The sequence below is a fragment of the Bicyclus anynana genome, chromosome Z (assembly GCF_947172395.1).
Source record: "Bicyclus anynana chromosome Z, ilBicAnyn1.1, whole genome shotgun sequence".
In the NCBI taxonomy this organism is placed as follows: Eukaryota; Metazoa; Arthropoda; class Insecta; order Lepidoptera; family Nymphalidae; genus Bicyclus; species Bicyclus anynana.
The window spans coordinates 5,795,527-5,816,622 of record NC_069110.1 but is presented as its reverse complement, the minus strand read 5'-3'; the positions used below and the strand labels follow the sequence as shown (position 1 = coordinate 5,816,622).

Here is a 21,096-nt window from a genome sequence, read left to right as displayed (position 1 = left end):
AAAAAAATTTTTGTCTAGTAGAACGATAATCAAATTTTAAAAGACCATTTATAAAAAAGTGTAAATTTTGTTATGTATAACGTATAACGTTGTATCAAAAATTGTAAGTTTTGCAACTTCTATAAATAAATTTTGTTGATGAATTACGATTTTTTGCCTTGGTTTAGTATTAGGCTGGTGGTCTAGGACAACAACATATTCATCAGATAGTAATTGTTACACAATCAAGACAAAAACACAGGCCAACGTTCGTGAGTGCCAATACAAACCATTGAATAGTTTAAATAATTTATACTATACAATGTTTATTAAATACCACAGAGTAACCAGAGAGAGTCTTTACAAACTGCGTGCGTGCAACCCATAAAAAAAAACAAAAGTTAAAAAAACATTTAAAAACAATTACGTAAATTGATATAAAAATCAAATACTCTATCTTATTTCTTTAGTTTTTAAAATATTTAGAAACAATTAACGCCATTTTTCTTGAATAATATTGAAAATTACTGATGCGACGGTTCGTATCGTACTGACAAGAGAACGTATTTGTTTTTGAATTTCATATTCGTAGCGGGTACGACACCGTCATGTTCCGTACGCTCCATGTGTATATTATTGATTAATCTGTGTTAAATACAGAACACTTTAATGAGAAAATCAAATGTATATAAAATAATATGTGTGTATAATAATGTAAGGCAGAATTTAAAATGTTTAATTTTAGTAAACATAATATTTTGTATAATTTTATATCGAGTGCTTAATTATTATCGATAAAACGGCCCTAGCTCAATTTAGAGACCAAACATGGTTACCGGAAGCCTCAAAAATAATTACTTGTCACATATCCTCTATTATTTATGTATCTAAGGTTAGGCCCATAAAATTATTATATGTAAAATACACTTGTATCGACTCGTAAATCTATGGTTAGGTCCATAGAATAATAATGTACATCTATTAGGTACTTCAACCGAATCGTAAATCTATGGTTAGGCCCCCAATTTTTATTTTAAACTAGCGGACCCGGTCAAGCTTCGTTTTGACATAAGTGCACTTATTCTCTATCCCTACTCTACCTCTTGACTCTTAAACGTTTGTATGGGAAATAGAAAAGGGCAGTTTTTAGGGTTTTCCCGGAAATTATTTGATTTTTTCTCACCTTTTAAGCCTTCCCTATACCTCCACGAACATTTCAAGACCAAGATAAGATAATCCGTTAAGCCGTTCTTGAGTTTTAGCGAGACTAACGAACAGCAATTCATTTTTATATATATAGATTTTTAATCGACTTCTAAAAAAAGGAGGAAGCTTTCAATTCGAGTCAGTTTTTTTGATACCTGATTATTCGAAGACGCCTGGACCGATTTGAAATTTTTTTTTTTATTTGAAAGTTTATACTCCTTAAGTGGTCTGGAGAATTTGACGGGAACATTCAAAAATCTCAAGAGGAAGTCAAGCTGCCAAGCATGAAAAAACCTGACATGCTCTTAGGCCCTGAAAGGGTTAAGAAATAAAAGTCCATTTCTTAAATCTTACATTTATTAATATACACATATGTCTAGTTACTGACACAAAGTAAGAATATAAAAATCAAATAATATAAAGACAATCTATAGGAAAATACAGAATTTTTTAAAGAGCTCACCAAAAAAATTCATGTTTCTCAGTAAAAATGTTTCAGTTTGATATTTACTTAGACACATTTATATACGTAAAATTCCATGTTAATTCATATAAATGAATAACAGATTGTGCACTATGCAATTGCATAGTGTACAATCTCTTATTATGCGTTAATTGCATTAATTGCAATAATGGCATTACATTTTTGCTGTAGTATATTAGAAAATCAGAACTTGCGAAATGTGCAATATCATAAAATATAAACATTTGAACTGTAATACCAGAAGCCTGTGACTTCTTAAGGTGGAATTCATTTGATCAACAAAACTACCAGTAGAAACTGCATGAAAATTGGTTTAGCAGTAAAGATTAGCATGAAAAAATGACATAAATTTCAAATCTATGAATGAATGAAAAATTATTTTTTCCAAACATAAGAAGAAATCAGACCGGTAGTTCCAATCAAGAGATATGTGTGAACAATGCCTCTCTCATTACAACAACAGTATATATTATGTACGTAGGTATAATAAATGTTTATAGTATAGATTTATGTACAAGAGGTTAATAATGCTTTCCACTATTTTGTGTTTGATTTTGATAAAATTTCATGCACGATTATAATTATGATTGAGTAAAGCTACACACTATTATATACTCGTAACAACTCATTCGTAGCGAGTGAGGCCTCTTTTTTGTAATGCTTAAAAACAATAAAACAAAGTACTTATTGTATGTATAATAATATATGTTTATAGATTATGTACAAGAGCTTAAAAATGCTTTCCACTATTTTGTGTTCGATTTTGATAAAGTTACATGCATGATTAATGATATAGTTGAGTAAACCAATATTCTATTACAAGACAATTCATTCATACCAATAAGGCCCGGTTTTTGTAATGTTTAAAAACAATAAAACAAAGCACTTATTAATAGTTGAAAAATATTTGTAAATTATATTTGCAGATGGCCACATCTGGCTTTGATCTCACTTAAAAATATTTAAATGATAAGATATATCAGATTATCATACTTCAGAAGTCACATTTCATAGAAAAAGAAAACAAAGACTTTATATTAAGACTATTAGAAAGTTCATTAAAAATTAGATACATGCATGTTGTTAAAATTCTTAAAATACTGGATACAACCTACAAATGTCCTGCAAGGTATGTAGTATAAAAATCATGCAAGTTAATAAATAATATTGGATAAGGCACACATTAATGCCAATTGAATAATATTACAATGACGTTAGATTAAGCTTGATATGCACTAGTTACATGCACAACGAATATGCATAGCAATGACCCCTGTATAGCTTGGCAAATTCGTTCGTAACCGATGGTCCGCGCGGGCCGGGAGGGAAGTAGCGATTCCCCGCGCGCACGACGTTATATACGCGCAGTTCTTTCCCTCCCTACGCCCGCATGCCATGGGAGTGTCATCAACGAACTTGGGAAGCTATAGCACTATTGTACAGAAAACTTTTATAACTCAATCGTTTGGGATTTGTCTCTATATCTCTATGTCTAAATAGATAATATAGACATGAGCACTCACCGTTGACTTATAAAAACGGATATATGTGTGTGGACCCCATACTATTTGTGCAACATTGGATGATCATCATCAACAGACCCTAGTGGGTCTATGGTAAAGATACCCGAGCCGAGAGAAAGACCAATGTCTATCAATAACAACGCAGATAAAGCGATCTTTAAACTTCGCTACTATCGTTTCACATTATAATCCGCGCGCATTAACTTGACACCTGGCTATTGAACACATCCATACAAACACTGTACAAACATTATTCGAGCCAAGTGTCTAGTTAATCCGCACGAGCTGTATATATTTTTCCCTTTACGACATATGTCATTGACCCTTGCTAGACCTACTGTATACAAAATATTTTAATAGTTAAGTCAGTAGTACTCGCGCCTTAGCGTGTAAAATTATATGTTTTGAATTTAAATCTATTTCAATCATTGACCTCTTATAATAAAAGGACACACCACTATCATGTAGAAAATTTCACATAAAAACTGACCAATTTCGCTTTGACAGTTTTAGAATTATTGGTAAAGAAAATTATACCAAATAATCATTAAAAGCCCAATTGAGTATAAGGTTGAATTTGCAAATGCGACTACTTGAATTGAGTGCCAAGACGTTGTGTTAGCCACTCATTGAGTGGGGACGTTTTTTGGTCGGTAATTGTGCATCCACTTTTAAATAGGAGATCAATGATTTCAATCTTTAAATTTGATCCTGTAAACGAACTAGTTACAACGGTCCTAACTTATGCATACATACAATAAATGAAACCTTTTTTGTTTTATAACAGTGCAGTCAACAAAGCCGCTGTGCGTTACTTTGTGTCAAGGCAGCAGAAGAGTATTACAATTTGGGACCCAGTGGCGTGCACACCATAGATGCAAAAATGCTCTGCCTTCCCCGAGAACTCATTATGAACTGTATTGAGGAAGGAATTGTCCATTTTGTACCTATAGTGCATACCCTAGTTAAAACCCTGCGCACGTCACTGCGTGGTACCAACATCAACCTGCGTAGTACACATGCAAGAGAACATAATTATTCAATAATTTACAATCGAGACTGCAGTGCATACATAATAATAGTTGATCAAGTGTCAGTTGAACTCACACCCCGAGTAGGTTCCATACCAAAACCACGAAAGCTACTACTACTTACTGAGTATTATTTAAAATGTTTGTTTTATTTAAAAGTTGACATCACAATATTTAGATTTCATATTTTTCGAATTATGAGGCAAAAGGTCTTTTAATTTTCAATTTTGGCCATTTCCACATCAAATCTACATCAGTCTGAAAATATTCAAAGATATTGCAGAAATAAGAGAAATAGCTCTCATGCAGAAAGATTACAAAACAAATGTAAATTGAACATTTATCATGAGGTATGGTTATGGAACCCAAAATGCCAGATATTCCATGGAATGAATACTTTTAATTTCAGTCAAAATTCACATTGCAATACATTGTGATAAAAATTCTACGTTCACTATTTTTAAGACTAATAATTGATATTCACACCATAATATACTCTGTATGATTTACCTCACAATGACCTTAACGATAAATAATATGTTATAGTATGTCATTAATTTCATTACATAGCTCAAAATATCCTAAGTATTTTATAAAAAATTAATACATTGAGAAAAAATATTTATGTTTAAGCATTCAAAACTTTCTTTTTTAAACAAGTTAAAGGAAATATCAATTTACTTTCAATTTACTTTGCTCATATAATAAATATTTTATCTCGTAAAATAATAATAACACACATCATACAAACATTACATTAATATGAATATTGGCTTTGTCTTGATCTGCAATCAATACAAAGTACCTAATACATTATTTTGCAGCTATAAGTCTTTTTATTAAAAGCAAGTCAATCATTTAGTAACAATCAACTTTAATATTTATGGTTAAGTATAAAATGGTTTTATATAATGCTATTTAATAGGTAGAAGTCACTTATAAACTGTTAATAATAAATCTTCCTTTTAATATCAAAAACAGCTACTGAGAAACAGCAAATGAAAGTGAAATTCACTTTCATTTTTGTTATTTATTATGAAATTGATAATTAGTATTAGTTGAGTTGTGTAACATTAGTCTTGAGTTATCCCCATTTCCCATTTCACATTTTCAAGTGGCTTGAGAAAAAAAAAGAAATATTGGTGGAGAAAGAAATACAGGGTTTTACAAATTAGTGCATGGTTTACTAAAATAAGTACACAAACAATTTATGAATCTGACTGAATTGTGGAGCTATTGACACAATTTAGGGATTTATGGAAACAGAGGCCAGATGGTCTATTCACAAATTTGGTCTTTATTAAGTCACTATTAAAATTAACATCAATGTGAATGTCATTCTTAAACATTTACGAACGTCAGAATCGAATATCAAATCAAACTCTTATAAATTAGTCTTATACTCCTCAGACCAGGCTCTCTCGTAGAATGTTATGCCTTAAAAGCCTCTTCACCTATAAACCTTTCATTTGAAGGCATATTTCCATTCATGCAAAAAAAGCCTCAATAGCTCAACGGTAAGAGAGGTTGGACTCATTACTGAGGTGTGGTGGTGGTTATAAAAGATATAGGCAAATATTCCTTTTTAAAAAAAATGTAACAATCTATTTTGCATTTGCCAAAAAACAATTTTACCAACCCTGTTGACTAAATCTCTACGTCCACTATCAACTACCAGAAGAATCAATTTATTATTTGTGTACTTCTGAACAGAGGTCTAGTTCCTCTTCAAGCATAATTGTTTCAGTATCTTTTATTGACTACATTTTAGGCGGGAGCATGCTACAATCAGTTTAGTGTGGTTTGCCACAGAGACATAGTTCAAGTATCACCTTGTTAAAAAATAAGTCATAATAAATAATAAAATTAGTTGTTAAATAATTAATTAAAATTAATAATATAAAAAACATGTTAGTAAATAAGTAAAAAGAATTAGTTGTTTGTTGTTTATCCCTATAGTATAGTCTTATTTGGAGAAGACATGGTATGCCAAAGGCAACATGGATTAGGACCATTGAGACAGAGTTTAAAGCTGTTGTCTGTCTGTCCTGGATGCTCAACAATGCAGTCCACTATAGATCTGACTGGAAAAAGTTTGTTTCAGTACTATGCACTGCTAGGTGTTGAAGAACTTGAAGAAGATAGTCCTATTTGTATATGATTCATGTTTGAATGAAAATGCTGTTTCTTTGCCACTTTTGACATTGCAGGAAAGTTATTAAATGTTAGTAATAATATACTGAAAATATTGATGGCCCAAATAATAAGCAGTAGCAAAAGGCATACTTTTACAGTTTGCCATTTTATTAAACATGGCATATTCATCGTATTATCAATATTAACTATTATAAAAATAAGGTGAATTTCATAAATGGTGGCTTATATGGGTCACACGATCGCCAGCCTCGCTCAGCAGTATGCCAGACATGATGAATTACTTACTCCACTTTACAGCAAAACACATTTCCTTCTCTTGACAGGCTCTGGAGGTTCCAAAGCTGCGAGGATTGCTTCATCAAAAACATTCTTAAGCCCTTTCTGAAAATGCACATACATTAAATTACTTATGAGACGAATATCTTAGCAATCCAGGGATTCACTGTGCAGGTGCCAGGTCTATCGCGTGGTAAAGAAAAAAGGACCAGGACTTGTGAGCTGGTTATAGGGTTAAGGAATTCCTTAACGATCAATTAACACTCCCCTCCTCCACTCCTTTCTGCCTAGCCAAATTTGGTAACATCCTATTAGAGCAGCTTTAGATACCCATTCTAATATAGAACTAGCTGCACTTCTAGAGAGGCCAAGGTTTTTTTAGCAATAATTAAATAAAAAAAAGCAATAACTAATTGTGTCTGGACAGTAAGTAATTTTACTAAATAAAATAATATAGCTGTCATGGTTCTTTGCATTTTATAGATATTATGGTAGATAATAATAAAAATAATCCTATATAGCAAGGCTATTGCATTTTGAGTAACGTAACATCTCACATACCTATACCAAAGCCATACTCGAGGAGTACTGTTTACTAACAAAAAAATTAGAAATGAGGGTAGAAAACGCATGTCATTTCATAAAATTGTATGTATGTATTGTTGTTTTATAAAATATTATTCAAAATATATTAACTATATCAAAATGTTTTAAGCTGACTAATCAAATTCATTTTAATTTCTTTAATAGCAAGTTAATTATGATTATTAATAGTGTGAGATGACTAGATGATTTATACCCTCATTTTTATTTTTGTTTGTTGGTAAACAGTACTTCTCGAGTATGGCTTTAGTATAAGGTACTAATTAAAATTATTTCAAAACCCTGCTATTTTGTAGATTTCTGTTTATATCTTTAAAAATAATAATTCTTTCCTGTAAGGCTGTTTTATGTATTACATTATTAGGTCTCTTGGAATTTTTTGGTAATGTGATAGTTATTTATGTACGCAGCTGGTGGTTATTAATTTATAAATTTATTATCTTACCTGAGTAAGAGCTGAACACTCAACATATTTGACAGCTTTCAACTCCTTCGCAAGTTTCTCGCCTTGTTCTAGAGAGACAGGCTTCTGTTTAATCTTTGCTAACTTCTCCATTGTCGCTGGATCATCTCGTAAATCTATCTGTGTGCCCACAAGTAGGAATGGTGTCTTTTGTTGATGATGAGTAATCTCTGGAACCCACTGTGTACAATATATAGTTTTATTATATTGTTCTGACACTTTTCAACTTAATACAAAAATGTACATGTTAGTGTCGCCGCACACGGGCCACACACGATAGCCACAAACGCCGCTACAAGAAGCAAGAAGGGGCTACAAAAGTAGCTGAAGCGCGCGATAGTCACTTGTGGCCGGTGGTCGACATTTGTATTCAGTGGCTGCTATTTTTTAAACCATATATGCAGTATCATAATCGCGCGAGTGGCGTTATGTTTCGGCGTTTAGTAGTCGGTGCGGGCCACAAGAAGCGATCAGCGACGATTGTAGCGTGTGGAGGCCACTGGCGTCAATCATGTGCGGCGAGTCCATATAAAACGTATGAAAACTACAGGAAATATGCTGGTAGATGATGCCCCGATTTGATGAATAAACCGTTACAATTTTCAAATGAGTTAAATCTATTAAATAATAATATTAGTTTTAAACTTAATTTAAGTTTGATTGAAAGTTACAAGATTGAAGAACAGCTCCTTGACCTTGAGTGTTCTATGTTGAGTGAAACTAATCTTAGCATTCCATGGATTCACCATGTGCGTACTGTGTTGCATGGCAGAGAAGATGAAAATTTTCTTCAAGCAGAGCCCTGGACTTGTGATCAATATATATATCTTAGCAATACATGGATTCACTGTGCCGGTGCCGGGCACACATCACATGGCAGAGAGAAAAACTCCAAGTAAAGTCCAGGACTTGTGAACAATGGATGTAGAGTTAAGGGATTCCTAGACAATCAATTAAGGAGTTCCATTACCCTATACACAATTAATTAATAGTAATTGACATAGAAAACTTTTAATAACAATGTGTTTAATTAATAAAACAATATTTATTTACCTTTTCCTTGACATTTTCAAATGAACTGGGGCTCACCACACTGAAGCACACAAGGAAAACATCTGTTTGTGGATAACTTAAGGGTCTCAGTCTGTCATAATCCTCCTGACCTGATAACAATAATTACCTGTTATTATGACATAATCCCTTGACAACAGTAAAGATTGACAAAACTATTTTGTCAGTCCAACCAGCTCAGATACAGAACCCTGAGTTCGACACCTGGGTTGGAATCCAAAAATTTATTGTTGTTATTTATTTGACACATCTCAATACTTCCAGATGCGCACAACGGCCAATCAAATGGCTAAGTGCGGAATCGGCCCATAATAAAGAAAGAAGAATACTTCCAGATTTAGGGAAATGGTTTTCCCACAAAAACTTTGTGGGAAAACGCTCCTGTGCCTCAAACATAATGTTCATCCATAATTTCTCGCCATTACTATTAAAATTTAATAATGAGCTTTCAAGAGATTTATATAATGTACCACCTCAAAGAGTTTAAGCACCCAATCTCTCTCTTATATAGACTTAGCTTAAGACCTTATACATTATAGAAACAGGACTGTGGCTCAATAAAATGGGGCGATGATGACGACATAGACAAGTATCTCTATTTATGTATTTTTTAACAGATATATAGAGTGAAACAAAGACATTATTACTATAGCAAGAGTTGAAAGAATAACACTAAACTTGATTTTCTGAAGTCACCACTGCAATTGACTATAAATGCAGCAAGACATCATGTGCACCAAAATCTGTACCAACCAGTTATTCACTAGTAAATGCTACTTTTGTAACATGTTCCATTGTCCCTTGTAACAGCAATCAGTATCCACCATTACACAAGCCTTTCAATAGTTATGAAAAAGAAAATAACAAGTACATACCTGCAGTATCAAAGAGTCCCAGGGTGTAGGGTTCACCTCCAATCATGACAGTCACTGCATAGTTGTCGAAGACAGTGGGCACATACTCAGATGGAAACTTATTAGTAGTGTAACTGATGAGCAAGCAGGTTTTACCCACAGCTCCATCGCCGACAACCACACATTTTATAGTCTGCATTTTGTAATTTGAATGCAATTTTCTTTTAATCAATCAAAGAGTTCTTTAAATGTGGACTTTCTGCTTTTGAAATTATCAGGGACCAATTTTCATAGCACTATGATTGTGTACCTGAAAAGATGGAATAAAAGAATATTTTATAATATGCATTTGAAATATTTTAAGTCCTTCTGCAGTAAGTGCCAATTACAGTTTTAGGTCAACAGAAAGTATCTCAAAATATTGTTTGTTTTTTATTTTTCAACAGGTGGGCCTAAAAATGAACATAGCCAAAACGAAAATAATGTGTAATGCTCCAAAAAAATAAAGCTTCAGATGGACAACAAAGTGATCCTATAAAAGATATATTTTTTTTTTTTGAAGCCTAAAAAATATTCAAGATAATGCCAGCTTGTAAATGTTTCATAGGTAAGAATACACTGAGGTGTTGTTCTTGGATATTACACCATTACAAGTAAATTTTATAAAAACAGAGGTCAGTCGCCAAAGTATTAATTCTACTTAAGTATTAAGTATTTGAAGGTGGTTAAAGCAAGCACACATAATAATTTATAAAAGTAGAGCCAAATAAATAGAAAAAGCAAGTTATTTAAAAAACATAATATAATTTAAAAGAAAGTATGCATTGTTCATAAATAAGTAAACTATGGGTATATTGTTCAGTAACAAACCATTTAGAAATGAAGGTAGAACTTTTAAAATTATGTTCAATTTTTTTTTAATTGATCAGATACTTAGAACAATTACATATCTATATATAAAAAATGATTTGCTTTGCATTAGTCTCCCTAAAACTCGACAAAAGCTTAACGGATTTATCTTATCTTGGTCTTGAAATGTTCGTGGAGGTATAGGGAAGGTTTAAAAGGTGAGAAAAATTAGAATAATTGCTGGGAAAACCATAAAAACAACCATTTTCTATTTCCCATACAAATGTTTATGAGTCAATTATAGATCTTAAGGGTATGGGGTAGGTAGGGTATGGATAGGGTAAAGGTAGGGTAGGGATAGTGTAGGAGATAGGGAAGCATTGCACATAAGTCAAAGCGAAGCATGACCGAGTCCACTAGTAGTTAATATAATTTTGAATAACATTTTATAAAGGAACATTTACATCATTAAAAATAAATAAGCTATGAGATGACATGCATTTTCTACCTTCACTTCTAATCTGTTTGTTAGTAAACAGTGCACATCAATGTGTATGGATTAAAGCCAGATTTATATTTGTCTGACGAGTCGTGTTGTGACGCGTCAGAACAGAATCGGTGTCATACATTTTGTATGGTAAAGTTTACACTTATGTGTTTCGTGACATGTTGTGATGGCTTTTGATGTGTCACATACAAAATGTATGAAATCGATTCTGTTCTGATGCGTCACAAAACGACACGTCAGGCAAATGTAAATCAGACTTTATAATATATATAATAAATTATATCATTGACATACATGATAGAGATCAAACACAAGCTCACAACTAAATGAATTGAAAATTTTGACCACATCAATAGTTTAACTCAAATTTGACCTCTAGAATTCCTATAATTTTTTTTTATTCATAATAACTTTATTGCATAAAAAAGAAAAAATAAATTCTCATTTTCTTTCTTCAATATAATTTATCATAGAGAAAAAAGCTGATATCTTTGGATTGGCTTCTAAAATATTTTTTATAAATTGCCCTAAACAGTTGTTCTGTTTTAAAAATTGAATTATGAATAAAATACTGATGAGAATAAGTTTTAACTTTCCTAGAAGTTTTTACACTACTGGTAAGAAGCAATAATATGATATCATTCCCATTACTATACAATGCATTTAGTACAGCAATGTTTATCTACCTACGAAAATAATACACACAGCACATACCGTACCATCCATATCAGTTACACTGTATGGCTGATGTCATTAATGATACTTCCCATTATTGTCAGGTTATTTGAGTATGAGTGTGGTACACAAGTAAAACATTCCAAATATGGTATAATGAAACTAAAATCTTTCTATGACAACAATTGATATTATTACATCTATTCTTCAATAAATGTAATTAACTACATTAAGAATGACACAGATGTATAATATAAGCACTTCAAAACATAGGCACTTTTAAGAAGTCGATCATCAGCACTCTTAACATCAATTAATAATTTTGTTTGTAAGATGCACAGTGGCGTGCATACCATAGATGCAAAAATGCCCTGCCTACCCTGAGAACTCATTATAAACCTGTATTTTGATAGAAAATTTCCATTTTGTACCTATAGTACCTATAGTTAAAAATTCGTACTACTTAGTAAATAACTTTCATCAGCCCCATCTACATTTTGTAAAATAGATAGAATAGATAGATAGATGTGGATAGAGATGTGGGTTGTGTATGTAAACCATTTTTTTTAAACTACTTTAAGTTTTGTAAGTCATAATTGTACACAACTGTTTTCAATCCCAAATAAATAAAATAAAAAATAGAGTTTTTCTCCTTATTAATATGTTTTACTTGTAACTATTAGAATGACACTTGGTTTTAATCACCATCCACCCCATGGACTATTGAAATAAAAATAATTCTCAAATAATTATAAGAAAATGCACATATCACTACATAACTTTGAAGTAAGCACAGCACACAGGTACTGAGGTAAATGACAAATATCATATTTATATAACACAAACAAAGACTTTAATACTATTAGATATGTCACTTGCATATTGTCCCATAGTAAACAATGATAGTTAGATATAATTTATAATATAAATAAATATATTATTTTAATAAACACAAAATTGTGCAAGTTTTTGGATCACTTTTTGCTGTGATTTTGAAGGCATGTAACATATCTTATAGTTTAAAATATTAAATACGTATAATATAATAATAAATAAATATATTTAAACAATACACACATCACTATCTGGGCCCAAAGTAAGTGTATGTATAGCCTGTGTTGTGGGCACTGGAGTTTATGCACTGTAGCATGGTACAGGTGACAGTTTGTTTCACTTTTGAAAGTTTGCTGTGATTTACGATAATAGTACATATTATGAATGTTATTCAGGCCACTGTCACCCACACCATGTATCAGCACATGAACTGTAATTTAGCTCATTTTATCATATACTACATATAAATACTTATATAATGTATAAACACACCCAATCACTGGAAAACATAATTAATGTTCATAAACAGATATTTTTCTGTAGTGGGAATCAAACCCACACTACTGTCAATATAAATTATTATTTTGCAAATAAAATTATGAATGCATCATTTAAGCTTTGGCCAATTGTTCTTAATCATGTTACTTAATAAATATTTTATATGTGAAAGTTTGTATGTTTGTTACTCAATCTCGTAAAAATGGCTTAGAAATAGTTTTAGTTTTAGTTTGATATAGATGAGATACTAATTGTTTTCCATATTTTATACACATGAAAGAGATCTACATTGTTGAAACAAAGCACTGCTAGCTTAAAATATAAACAAATAATATTTTATTGCATTAAACAAATATACACATAAGTTAAATGAGAATTAAATCACGCAAAGCAAGAATAAAGAAAAGATAAGCTAGCATATTTATCATAGTACTATAGTCAATGATATTAAATACTGTTAGATGTGTTACTAGGTCATGAAAAAACGCTCAAAAGAGGAAATTTCCACATCTCAATGCTAATTGTGATCAACAACGAACAATATTTAAACAAATAATACCTAAATACCGTCTACAATGTCGAGTTGTTTGTTCAAACTGTATATACATATATAAATAATGGAATTAAAGACAAAATTCTGCATGTGTGTGCTCAGTTTTGTAGTCTATTAATCGGATCACTTTTTGCGGTGATTTTGTAGTTTAACCGATCTATAGTATAAAATTATCATTGACTATAGTAGCACAGTGGAACAGGGACAATGACCTTTTTGTCATGTAAATACAGAGTGTTATTACAGACAGACATTTTAGCAACCAAGGAAACCTTTTTACATCGATTAGCGTTCCGATTGAAACCTAATCAGTAAGTAGTTAAGTACCTACCAACTAAGCGATCAACTCCATGCCGTTACAGGCACATTTTAGAAAAAAATCAAAGGTCAAATTGTAATCATTATTGTATTGCTCACATGGTAAATATCTTGAAAAATAATATGGATTATAGTGTAATTTCTGTTTTCGTATAATTAAAGGTACCTAATATACATTCTAAAATGTTATTTTATATAATCACGTCATAATACATTTTGACGTCCATCTTGTCGGATCAGAAATTCCATGATACGAAGTAATGATAAATGAAATGTTAGTAATAAAGTACTTTGAAATTTACTTACGTTTAATCACAATATATCAAAATAGAACTGAAAATCGTATTAAAATGGCTAAAACTTTTAAAATCTACAAATTCTATGCGACGGGCTGGGTCCTTAGCGGTGACGCCATTGATCCCATTGACCCATTAACTTTTTTCTAATAGCAGCCCTGCGATTGCTCTATGGTCTTCAATTCTAGCATTCTAGGCTTTTTGAGTGCTTTTGTTTTATTTTAAATAAAAGAATCTTATATCTATGGGAAAAAAGTAAATTATAGCACAATTAGCAAACAGGAAATGCGAAAAATAAAATATCTCAGCGAAAAGATTTTTCTAACCTTTTACACAGACTCCTTAAAAATATTTTGTTTCCAAAAATAACCTCCTTTTTTTAAAGTTGGTTAAAAATAATAAGCTAAAATACTAGAACTCTACCTAGTTTATTTAATTAGAAGAAAACAAAGTGTCACTGTCACAGATCAATCTATTTATTTTGATAATTCAAATAAATGTCAGAAAGAATTTAAATGAGTTCGAAAATTGAAAGTTTGAAGTTTCTTACTTCTTTTCCATAGGTTTAATGAAATTCCTGAAAGTTATTGTTTCAGCTTGTTGGCATCTGTAATTCTGTAGTGGCAAACTAATTTTATTTAGTGATTTGTGTGAAGAATTTACCTTTGGTGGTGTTTTTTTTTGCTGTTTCTAAGATGTTGCTTCTCGGAGACCTTTTCCCTAACTTTACAGCAAACACGACTGAAGGGGAAATAGATTTTCATGGATGGCTTGGTGACTCGTAAGTATTCAAATTATTCTTTTACGTGATCTAAGGAACCCAAACTATTGAGTCATCATTATCATCATCATTATCTACTCATATTCAGTTTACTGCTAAGCTCGAGTCTCCTCTCACAATGAGAGGGGTTAGGCCAATAGTCCACCACGCTGGCCAAATGCGGATTTTCAGACTTCACACATGCAGAGAATTAAGAAAATTCTCTGGTATGTAGGTTTCCTCACGATGTTTTTCCTTCACTGTTCGAGACACGTGATATTTAATTTCTTAAAATGCACATAACTGAAAAGTTGGAGGTGCATGCCCCAGACCGGATTCAAACCCACACCCTCCTCAATCAGAGGCAGAGGTCATATCCACTGCGATATCACAGCTCTCACCATCACTATTGAATGCTTATCAAATATTCTGTATATTATATTAGGTATATTATTGCTGACATTTAATATCTTTAAATGTCAGCAATAATTGGTTAAGCCTGCATATTTTGTACCCCTATTTCCTACCCTCATACTTCCTTAATCATCATCATTAATTTAATTACAGAAAACTTATATTATTTAAATTAAGTTAATAAGACCTTTGGAGTCCTAGGAGTGAATTAAAGTCCAGACAAGTCCAGTCCTCCAGTCAGTCAAACTAAGGATTATTGCAATAATGTATAGCATTTTATGTAACTTTTCTTGTGTGATTTATTTTCCTATTTCTCTGGATGGAATGAGTGGTTTACTGACTAACCGACTAACTATAATATTAACAAATTTGAATTCCTTAACTAACTAAATGTTTGGGTAGTAATAATAAATACCAAGTATTAAACTCTGGCCACTCAGAGTCTGCATTTCTGATAGGTTGTGATCAAAAGGGACAAACATATTCAATTACAATTGCCCCATTATTTTGTCTCATCTTTGTAGTGATGAGACAAAATTAAATTTTGATTGAATATGTTTTTCCCTTTCGATCACAACCTGTCAGAAATGCTAACTCTGAGCGGCCAGACAATAGACCAAGTGTAAAACAATTGTTCATAAATCAACAACATACATCTTTCCTACATAGCGTTACACCTTTTAATAAGAACATCATATTTACACATCTACCACCTGTGCAAGTTATCAAACAACTCCAGTTAAAATAATCATTTTTCATTCTAATTATTTCAATAGCTGAGTATTCTTGAATATTTGTAATAAATTACCAAATCATACTTCTTCTTATTCTACTTCACTATGTGGGGGCCTCTTTCTGGCAGAATCTCGCCCACTTTGCTCAATCTAACCACCAAATACTTAAAATAATTATATTATCATCATCCAAAGTTACTTCTTATTAAAGAATCCCATATACTTGTCTCATTATCATCATCTCCCAGATGTGTTGCATTTCAATATATCTGTGGGAGAATGGACCTTTTCCTCATATCTAATAGTTTAAAATATTAAATAAGTATAATATAATAATAAATAAATATATTTAAACAATACACACATCACTATCTAGGCCTAAAGTTAGTGTATGTATAGCCTGTGTTGTGGGCACTGGAGTTTATGCACTGTAGCATGGTACAGGTGCCAGTTTGTTTCACTTTTGAAAGTTTGCTGTGATTTACGATAATAGTACATATTATGAATGTTATTCAGGCCACTGTCACCCACACCATGTATCAGCACATGAACTGTAATTTAGCTCATTTTATTATATACTACATATAAATACTTATATAATGTATAAACACACCCAATCACAGGAAAACATAATTAATGTTCATAAACAGATATTTTTCTGTAGTGGGAATCAAACCCACACTACTGTCATCTCCCAGATGTGTTGCATTTCAATATATCTGTGGGAGAATGGACCTTTTCCTCATATCTATATAAAATCACCTAAAAACCACAGATTAATCAATAATATAAATGGAGCGTACGGAACATAACATTGTCTTAGTCGCTCCAAATATGAAATTAAAAAACGAATACATCTCGTCAGTACGACATGAACCGTCGCATCAGTAATTTTCAATATTATTCAAGAAAAATGGCGTCTTATGTTTTAAAATATTTTAAAAACCGTTTCCAAAATATAAAGAAATAAGATGGAGTATTTTTTATTGGTAATTATTGATTAGCATATTAATTTACGTAATCGTTGGTAGTGTTAAATTATGAAAAAAGTTTGTGCAGTTGTTAAGCAGACCTGTGATGTTTCTTTTTTGCACTAGCTTCACACTTTACTTGTAAAAAAAATTGGTTGCCTGTAAAGTCGGTATACGGGCGAAAGTTTTACGTGACAACGACTTTGAATGGTAAAATAATTTTAATGTGAATATTCATAATTTGAACCGGTGTGTATGCCTCTATCTCTCACTCTCTCTCTCTCTCTCGCTCTGTCTCTCTCGCTTTTAGGCGGGCTAACTGTGCTCGAGTGGAAGGGACGCGTGCCTTTCACTTTTTATGTCTGTCTCTCTCGCTCTTAGGCGGGCTAGCCATGCCCGAGTGGAAGGGACGCGTGCCTCTCACTCGCTCTCATTGTGAGCGCATAACGTGAGCGGAGCGTAACGCAGTTTCTTGAAGTGTCACCCGGCAAACCAATTTATAAGACGTTGTCACGTCAAAACTCACTCTGGTTACTCTGTGCTAAAAACATACAAAAACTAGTCACGTCACTCACTTTACCTAGATGAGATTTTAAAAAGTACTAAAACATGTCTTGTTTTATTACAGGTGGGGTATTTTATTTTCTCATCCTTCTGACTTCACCCCAGTTTGTACAACAGAGCTTGCAAAGGTGATGCATTTAATGCCTGAATTCGCTAAGCGCAATGTTAAAGTGATTGGATTATCATGTGATAGTGTTTCGTCTCATGTAGAGTGGTGTGCAGACATAAAAAGTTATGCAGGTAAGCATAAAGACGTTATGTACGACTGTATTGCATGCTTTTCTGTTGTCAAGTGACATTGCTATTTTGGAAATTAACTAAATCAATTTAAAACTATTTTATAGTTTTTAAAACTATAACTTATTTACATTTTTATATGTTATAAAAGTGCTCATATGTCTCAAAATAATTTAATACATATATATTTGCAAGGAAATAAATAAATTAGTAAGAGTAGTAAAAAATTTCTAAATATAATTGTGACAAATGTTGTTTTTACTTGGGTAAGAATTAAAAATATAGTTTTTAAACACCTCCACACATAATTCATTATTTAGAACAAATTTGCTTACTAAAAAAATATTATATTATAGTTATATCATTAAAAGATAGACTTAAGCAGTCCCAGACTTTTTATTAGAATTCTTAGACATTTCGTCATACATAATTTTTGCGTAACTATAACAAATTATGCAGCGCACACAACAAAACTCTCGAAAGCAAATATCTCTCCTATTGGTCCTAGACTTTTACAAATAACGTGACTTGCTAAAAGAATATTCATAATTGGTTCAGTAGTTTCGCAGATTACCCACTGCAACCTCACAATGTCACACACACAACACAAACTTTATCTCTTTATAATATTAGTGTAGATGTTCAATTTTGCTTGTCATAGGTTTCTCTGATGATAAGGTATTTCCATACCCAATAATAGAAGACAAAAATAGGATCATTGCTAACAAATTGGGAATGGTCGACAAAGATGAGCTTGATGCTGCTGGGATACCATTGACAGCTCGAGCAGTGTATGTCATTGATCCCAATAAAAAGTTTAGACTTTCTTTGCTTTATCCTGCTACTACTGGACGCAATTTTGAGTAAGTAAGAGTGATTACTGTTCCCTTTTATTTGTTTCCATTTAAACCAGTGCCTTTGGGGGCTATTGAGATTACCAAATTCCATCCTTATGTCATTGCTAAAGGTTTGATTATTCTTCAGTAACGATACTATAATAGATCTGAACGCTTTGATGCATACAGTTCAAGAATGACACCATCAAACATGTAGAGCAAGTGAAATATGAGCTCACCACTCCTGCAAAGGCGAAAGCCTAGCTCTGAATCCCGCAGTAGAGTAGGTTCTGAGAGGATTAAGGGCTAGGCAAAACCATAGAGGATTCTAACTATCAATATGGATATCTGGAAAATACCTCGTTTAATCCCGATCAGTTCAGTCGATGTAGAATACTCAGAATTTATATGCATTGTTATTTTTGATGTCACAATGGTTGTAAAGAGCTTGTAGATGGTGGGTAAGCATGTAATCAATCGGTCTGTAGTTTTTTGGATCTGAGGTATTTTCAGATTTGTGTAGTAGCACTAGCAACGTGACACCAGTTGTTATAAACGTCGGTAGCAATCTAGTGTTAATGGCATTTCGAAATTGCACTGCCAAGATAAAATGGGCGCTACGAAACCATATATTATACCACGTAATTCGTGTGGTCCTGGGCATTTCCAGTTTGAAACCGGACGAATTGCACGAATTATATTTTCTGTAGTAATAGTTATCGCAACCATTGCACACTCACCTTGACAGTGCTCATCCAATCGCCTTCGGTATGTCGACCAGATGCTACGCCAGAAATCTGACATAGCATCAGAAGCCGAATATTATTGTCCAAGATAATATTATTAATATTAAGTATAGGAAGGAAGTTAGTGGTTGTGATCATGCAGTCAGTCACGTTATCATTAACATCGCATGGAGAATGTTATAGATTCAAGCATTATCCCGCTAAGCCGTAAGCCTGCCAACCCAGCTTGGAGGTGTGTAGTAGATATGGACCTTAATTCCAAGTATAAGTAAGGAAGGCCTGCTGCCTATTATAGGTTATTTGCATAGGATGATAATGGTGATTAAAGTGACATGATCCTGATGATGATGATCCCTTTCAATTAATTAAATTCTATATATATTTTTTGCAGTGAGATCCTACGTATATTAGATTCATTGCAGCTTACTGACAAGGCCAAAGTAGCAACACCTGCAAATTGGAAGGTAATTACACGTTTTCGTTGCACATAGGACGATCAAGAGTCTAGTCTAGACACTTTATAAATATGAAATATTCTAAAGCAACTACGGCCCATAGTTAATAACGTGGGCTGAAAAACTTTCAACTTTAACAAAAAATAAATTTAATTTTTCCAAGGATATCGTGATATTTTTATTGCTTTAATTAACATATTATTTAAGAGTACTTAATGTTTTATTAGATGGGTGATGATTGTATGGTGCTACCCACGGTGCCGGAGGATCAAGTGGCTAAGATTTTTCCGCAGGGAGTGAATGTGTTGACTTTGCCATCGGGCAAGAACTACCTAAGGAAGACTTCCTGCCCAAAAATGTAATTCCATACTGTTTTTTTTTCTTAAATTTATTAATTTTTATCAGTTAATGTGACTCTGAATGTTACTTGTTATCTTTTGAAATAAAGAAAGTTTAATTTAAATGTTTGTTATTCGCATAAACCGAGTTGAATTGTTGAGTTCTAATGAACTAGATCCCAGAGCCGTGATAGCTCAGTGGATATGACCGCTGCCCTCGATTCGGAGGGTGTAGGTTCGAATCCGGTCCCGGGCATGCACATCAAACTTTTCAGTTTGTGCATATTAAGAAATTAAATATGTGTCTCAAACGGTGAAAGTAAAACGACTTAATAAAACTTGCAGACATGACAATCTTCTTAATACTCACGTGAATTAAAGTAATTGTGAAGTCTGCCCAAACTCTAACCATATTTAATCTACTATATAAAAATAAGTCGGGTTTTCCTTCCTGACGCTATATTTTTTCTTTTTTTTCGATTTCCACGGTTTTGCATTCGTTGGAAAGGTCTCAGGCTCCGTGAGGTTTATAGCAAAGAAAATTCAGGAAAAATTTCAACGTAAGGTAGAGGTAGGGTAGGGTACGGGTAGGGTAGGTGTAGGGAAGAGGTAGGGTAGGGGTAGAGGTAGGGTACGGGTAGGGTAGGGTAGGGGTAGGGTAGGGTGGGGGTAGGGTAGGGTGGGGGTAGGGTAGGGTAGAGGTATTTGAAAGTTTACATCGAGTTTCACGCGTACGAAGTCGCGGGCATCCGCTAGTATAATATATTTTTATTATGTAATATGTTTTTATTATTATGTAATATGTTTTTTTTTGTTTACAATAATTAATTACAGCAAAAATACTGTACTTTTTTCCTTAAATA

At 32.6% G+C, this 21,096-nt stretch overlaps 2 protein-coding genes across 2 annotated transcripts; one reads left to right on the top strand and one right to left on the bottom strand.

Annotated features, from left to right (window-relative positions):
- Positions 1-1,524: 1,524 nt before the first annotated feature.
- On the bottom strand, positions 1,525-14,344 carry LOC112048222 (cdc42 homolog). The gene is made up of 5 exons (XM_024085685.2): positions 14,189-14,344; positions 9,669-9,957; positions 8,776-8,885; positions 7,705-7,902; positions 1,525-6,761 (listed from the first exon to the last, which is right to left on the bottom strand). The coding sequence occupies exons 2-5, from the start codon at positions 9,844-9,846 to the stop codon at positions 6,672-6,674; spliced, it is 576 nt and encodes a 191-aa protein (XP_023941453.1). The 5' UTR covers positions 9,847-9,957; positions 14,189-14,344; the 3' UTR covers positions 1,525-6,671.
- Positions 14,345-14,670: 326 nt separating this feature from the next.
- LOC112048214 (peroxiredoxin-6) lies at positions 14,671-20,358 on the top strand. Its single transcript, XM_024085674.2, has 5 exons — positions 14,671-14,959; positions 17,686-17,861; positions 18,520-18,721; positions 19,832-19,904; positions 20,123-20,358. Exons 1-5 carry the CDS (start codon positions 14,874-14,876, stop codon positions 20,255-20,257), a joined length of 672 nt encoding a protein of 223 aa, XP_023941442.1. The 5' UTR covers positions 14,671-14,873; the 3' UTR covers positions 20,258-20,358.
- Positions 20,359-21,096: the final 738 nt, after the last annotated feature.